Source organism: Balaenoptera physalus (genome assembly GCF_965194825.1).
Source record: "Balaenoptera physalus genome assembly, chromosome: 11".
NCBI classification, from domain to species: domain Eukaryota; kingdom Metazoa; phylum Chordata; class Mammalia; order Artiodactyla; family Balaenopteridae; genus Balaenoptera; species Balaenoptera physalus.
Window position 1 is genome coordinate 58586928 of NC_138896.1, and position 6254 is coordinate 58593181.

General features: G+C 47.4%; 1 protein-coding gene across 1 annotated transcript in view; it reads right to left on the minus strand.

The window, feature by feature from the left end:
• The window catches only part of DYNC1LI1 (dynein cytoplasmic 1 light intermediate chain 1), a 54024-nt gene extending 51152 nt beyond the window's left edge, over nucleotides 1-2872 (minus strand). Inside the window, exons 1-2 of the mRNA XM_082411865.1 lie at nucleotides 2257-2872; nucleotides 1990-2063 (exon numbers count right to left, since the gene is read on the minus strand). Of these exons, the coding sequence (XP_082267991.1) occupies nucleotides 1990-2063; nucleotides 2257-2402 (220 nt within the window). The 5' untranslated portion in view covers nucleotides 2403-2872. The remainder of the gene's footprint in view (nucleotides 1-1989; nucleotides 2064-2256) is intronic.
• Nucleotides 2873-6254: the final 3382 nt, after the last annotated feature.

The following is a 6254-nucleotide window of genomic DNA, read 5'->3' on the forward strand; positions in this document are numbered from 1 at the left end:
AACCATCTAACTAACATCTAGTGCACAGGAATAACTGGGAGGAACTTATAAAATGAAAACAAAATTCAGGAATCTTATCTTTACAATGGCAGTATTTGAAAAGAAGTCTTATTTAACTTAGAGTATTTGAAACATAACCCACTTCAATGAGGTCACTTTGTGTTAGGTCCATTTTAGTTTAGCGCTTAATAGTAATTTGTTTAAACTAGTAACCTGAAAACATTTTCTGAACTTTTTTTTGCTCTTGGATCCTAATCTATCTCTGCCCTATAAATATCAGTTACGTAGGCACTAACTCAATTTTTAAAAAGAGTTCTGATAAAATATTTTCTAATCCAGTTAAGAGACTCATCACAAAAAGTCACTGTGCTGTTATCACTTCACAAACATAATCTCATTCAGTTCTCCCCATAACACTAGGAAGTAGGCATTATTATTTCTATAACATCCATTTTAAGGAAGAAGAAATTGAGGGTCATAGAAGTCAAAGAACTTGCTTAAGATCATAGGACTAGTATGTAATAGGGTCATGAATGAACCCAGGTGAATCCGCAGTAGGTACTTTCAATCACATTAAAAGCAAAGGTAGGGACTTCCCTGGTGGTACAATGGTAAAGAATCCGCCTGCCAATGCAGGGGACCCGGGTTCAAGCCCTGGTCCGGGAAGATCCCACATGCCGCGGAGCAACTAAGCCCGTGTGCCACAACTACTGAGCCCACGTGCCACAACTACTGAGCCTGCGTGCCACAACTACTGAGGCCCGCGCGCCTAGAGCCTGTGCTCCACAACAAGAGAAGCCACCGCAATGAGAAGCCCACACACCGCAACAAAGAGTAACCCCCGCTCGCCGGAACTAGAGAAAGCCAGAGCACAGCACCGAAGACCCAACACGGCCAAAAATAAAAATAAATAAATAAAGTGATATATATTAAAAAAAAAAAAAAAAACAAAGGTAACACTAATTTTTCAACTAGCTCCAGTAACTTTAAATAAATAACGCCAAGAATCATATATTGTAGATTGTCAAGAGTTCATGAAAAATAATTTGTTTCTACCTAAACATTCCCATTAAAAGCGGACCCTGACAAGTATCATTTGACTTCTTTGTTTCCCTTCCTGTTTTTAAATGAACATTAAAAAGTCTTGAGACATCAATACCAAAGTTTTAAAATTCAACGATCATCCTATAAGCCAAACTTCAAATTTTCACATCTAAAGAATATGAAAGAACCTCTAAGTTACTTTGGAGCTAAGCCTGCAAAAATGTGAACCTGTGAATTGTTCTCCACGTCCACCCCCAGAGTCAGTAAAGAAACAAAATACTTCCAGAGAGCAGAGGGAATATAGAACAATCAGGAGATTTGAGACATTAGACCATTAATCCTTATTACACCCATCAGGCCGAAGGGACTGAGCGAGAAAGGTAAACGTTTACTGCACTTTACAAATTTCAGAATTATAAGTGACAGTGAAAAAGACAGCTGCAACACGAGCCCACTGTACCCGTAAAAGCTGAATCAAATAATTACATTTATCACGACTACACCAGGTCTCATTTCTAGCTTCTGTAAATTATACAAAGAGCCGGCTATTAAATATTGATGGCATGCCATTTGCACTGGAGCTATCGCGAAGAGCCTCCTGCTACCAATTTTTGTCATGAAAGAAAAACCATCCTTATTTTCTAGGTAAACCCCAAGCCACTAGAATCTCTCAGATGGGCTATCGCATTGTCCTTCCCGGAGGAAGCTGTCAGGGCCAACCCCACACACCCAGGGGAGGAGAAACTTTCAGGGGAGGGCGGGTCCCTGCAGGTCCCGGGGCAGGGGTCCCTGTTCTCCTTCTCCCCCAGCTGTCAGCCACAGGTCGGGCGGCGGGGCGGGGCCAGCCCCGGCTGTCCGCACAAAGCGAGCCAGAGAGCGGCGGGCGGACTCAGACCCAGGCCACGCTGGGGGGCCGCGCAGGGCGGAGCAGGTCGGGGCACTTACCCAGCAGCAGCACGTTCTTCCCCGCGGGGAGCTTGGAGCGCGAGCGGGTGGAGACCTCGCTGAGGATGCAGGACCTGGCGGGGAGCAAGGCGCACGCTCAGGCTGGAGCCCCGCGAGGGAGAAACGGCACCAGCCTCGCGCGCCCGGGCGGGGGCGGCCGAGAACGCGGCGGCCTGGGCCGGGCGCCGAGCTCCGGCGGGCACGCGACCCCGGGGCATCCCCGGCCCGGGGGTACCGGCGGGGACCGGGGAAGGGTGCGGTCCTTACCAAAGGTTCTGCCCGTCCTCGTCGTCCCCTGCCGCGGCGCCGCCGTTGCCCGAGGTTAGCTCGTTGGCCAAGGGGCCGCCCGTGTAAGTCGAGGTTAATCCCCCCGGAGAGGAACCGAAAGAGCCGACTCGCCCCACAGCCGCCATCTTGGTCGGGAATCTCACCGGTCCCGGCAAAGCTGAATGAGCCAGGCGGCGGCGGCGGCGGCGGCGGCGGCGGCGGAGGCGAGAACCCGGATATGCAGCGTTTGGCGCACGGCGGCGGGGCGGGGCCTGCGGGGGTGGGGCCCAGGCCCTGCAGGGACTGACGGAGCGAGAGACGGCGAACTGCGCGTGCGTAGCAGGCCGCCAGCCGGCGAGGAGGAGATGCGCGTGCGCAGGTGGCCCGGCGGGCTGCCGTGCTGCAGACCTAGTCGTCCTGAGCTCAGCGGGCTGAAGAGCTTCCCGCCACCCCCTCCGCAGCCCTAGGCTGCAGCTGGGCGCGCTGGGGTGTGTCAGGTGAACAGTGCGCCCTCCCACTCTTCAGTCGGGTCCACAAACCCCGCAGCGGGTGTGGAATTGCTGCACTGTCATTGCCGTCCCGCCTGCTGCAGTTGGAATTGGTTGTTCTTTGTACGTAATACAAAAGAGATTCCTAATTTCATCCTGGAATCTCTTTTCACCATTGTTCTGCAAATTCTCTGCCTCATTCCTGTGTCGTCTTCTTTCTTATCTTAGTGGAGAACTTTCTCCATTAGTTTTATGAGAAAAAGGTGTATGGCTACATTTTTGGAGACCTGTGTATTCAATCAAGGCCCAGATGAAAGCTTAATGAAGGAACTATTTACAAAGGTGTCACTGATCCGAAGAGATGCGGCTAGCAACAGCAGGAAGATTTAGGGCTGAAGGGGAAAAAGGAAGGGATGTTTGCTAGAATCCAGAGAGCTGCAGCTATAGGAAAAGTGCTGATCAGCAAGATCTGTGGCTTTGAGTAAAGGAACACAGCACTAACCGCTCTTTCTGCCCTGTGGTATCCTGCCAGTGTCTCACATTTGCAACCCTACCAGAAGCCAGAGGGCAAAAAACTCAAGCAAAGCAATCTATGCAGGCTTACCTACCTGAGCACAAAGAAGGATAGAGAAGGGTGCAGAGTGGATCTGGAGGGGCAAACAAGATATCGAGCTCACCTTGTCTGTTTGAAATTGCATGTAGTCTATACTCAGTGATAGTTTGGCTGGGTATAGAATTCTTAGGTGGCAAATTATCTTCCCTTAGGTTTTTCAAGGCCTTGACCCCTTGTCTGCTAGATTTTAGTGTTGTCCCTGAGAAATCCAAAGTCATTCTGACTCCTAATCCTTTGTTAAGTGTTCTTTTTTTTTTCCCCTACTTGGAGACTTTTAGAACTTACACAGATTTCCACTAACACATATACCCCCTTCCAGTGCCTGCACTGTCATAATAATTATCCTGCCAGTTATCATAGACAAATAATCCATACCCTTACACTAAAGCAATCTCGCCACTTGTGCACTAGATTTCATTTCCTCTCCTCCACTCAAGGACATTGCTCCAACAATTCTCCCCCCTCTTTCTCTATATAATCATTTATTGATTTCAACTGGATCATTTTCTCTTAACCCTGCTCCTTCACCAGCTGCTATATTTCTTTCCTCCCTTTTACAGCAAAACTCTTTAAAATATTTGTCTTTATATGCTGTCTTCGATTCCTCTTCCCCGTTGCTCTTAGAACCCACTTCAATCAGACTTTTACCCCATGACTCCACAGAAACTGCTCTTATTCTTCTTATCAATGATCTCCTTGTTGCTAAGTCCAATGGTAAATTCGCCTTCCTCGTCTTTCTTGACCTTTCAGCAGCATATGATACAGCTGATCACCCCTTCTAAATATCCTTCTGCACATAGCTTCCGGGTCACAATGTTCTCTTGGGTTTATTTTCTGCCTCACTAGCTCAGTCTCCTCCACCATTTCCTCATTTTCCTGACCACTTAATGTTACAGGACTCCTAGGCTCAGCCTTTGTTCCTCTTATCTATACTCACTCCTTTGGTGATCTCATGCAGTCTTGTTGCTTTAAATTCCATCTGTATGATAAAAACGCCCAGGTTTCTCTCTCCAGCCCAGAGCTCCATCTAGAACTCCACGTTAATACATCCAACTGCTTTTTTTTTTTTTTTTTTAACTTTTGGCTGCGTTGGGTCTTCGTTGCTGTACACGGGCTTTCTCTAGTTACTCTTCGTTGAGCAGGGGCCACTCTTTGTTGTGCCGCATGGGCTTCTCATTGTGGTGGCTTCTCTTGTTGCGAAGTACAGGCTCTAGGTGTGCAGGCTTCAGTAGTTGTGGCACGCGGGCTCAGTAGTTGTGGCGCATGGGCTTAGTTGCTCTGCGGCATGTGGGATCTTCCCAGACCGGGGATCAAACCCATGTCCCCTGCACTGGCAGGCGGCTTCTTAACCACTGAGCCACCAGGGAAGTCCCCAACTGCTTCTTCCACGTCTCCACTTGGATGTCTAACAGCACGTTTCAAACTCAACATGCTCCACATTGAGCTGCTGACCTCTCCCCTCAAATCCCGCTTCACCCATCACCGTCCCCACTAGGTAGCGGCTCCTTGTTGCCTGAGCTATTCTTGACTCCTCCATTCCTTTCACACTCCACAATTGAATCCATTAGGAATCCTGGAGTCTGTACCTTCAAAATATACCCACAATCCAACTTCTTATCACTCATTCTCTGATACCACTTTGAGCTATCATCTCTTGCCTGAATTGCTGTAAAAGGCTCTTCAACATGGTAGCTGGAGAGATCCTTTAAAAAGGAGTTCCTTGGTGGACCAAAAGGGAGTTCACTGGTGGTCCAGTGTTTAGGACTTGGTGCTTTCACTGCCGAGGCCTGGGTTCAATCCCTGGTTGGAGATCTAAGATCCCGTAAGCCAGCGTCACCCCTCAACACCGGGAAAAAAAATCAGATCATGTTACTCCTCTATTCAAAACCCCACAGTCGCTCCTCATTTCAATCAGAGTAAATGCCAAAGTCCTTACAATGACCCAGAAGGCTCTACAGAATCTGGCCCCCACTGCCTCTCTGGACTTTCTGCTCCACTGTGTCCCTCCGTTGCTCCCATCCAGCCACACTGGCTCCACTGCTGTTCCTTAAACATATTGTGTATCCTTTTGATTTAGCTGTTCCCTCTGCCATGAAGGAGATAAGCAGCTGCCCAAACCAATATCTTCCCCCAGATAGCTACTTGGCTAACTCCTTCTCCTCCAATGTCTTTGCTCAGTTCTCAGCCTCTCAATGAGGTCTACCCTGACCACCTCATTCAATGCTGCAACTTAAATCTTCACCCCTGCAATTCCAGGTTCTTCTTACCTTGCTTGCCTTTTTGTTTTCCATAACACTGACTACCTTCTAACATAGTATAAAATGTACTGATTATTACCTCCTAACGTAGTACAGTCATCCCTCGATATCTGCAGGGGATTGGTTCAGGACCCACCCACAGATACCAAAATCCATGGATGCTCAACTATATATAATGGGGTAGTATTTGCATTTAACCTATGCACATCCTCTCATATACTTTAAATCATCTCTAGATTTCTTATAATACCTAATACAATGTAAATGCTGAGAAAATAGTTGTAAATACAATGTAAATGCTATATAAATAGTTGCCTGCACATGGCAAATTCAAGTTTTGCTTTTTGGAACTTTCTGGAATTTTTTTCAAATATTTTTAATATGAGGCTGGTTGAATCTGTGGGCATGGAACCTGCAGATACAGAGGGCTGACTGTAGAATTTACTTATTTATTGGAACTTAAGCTCTTGAGAGCTTCACTAACGTACCCCAAGCACTTTGTGCCTAGAACATAGCAGACGTTCAGTGAAGATTTGTTGAAGATATGGATAAAGGAACAGATTTACTGCTTGTCACCAGGTTTCTAAAATTTCAGGATGATGATGATGACGATGTGTGTGTGTGTTTCAAGAAAAGGGG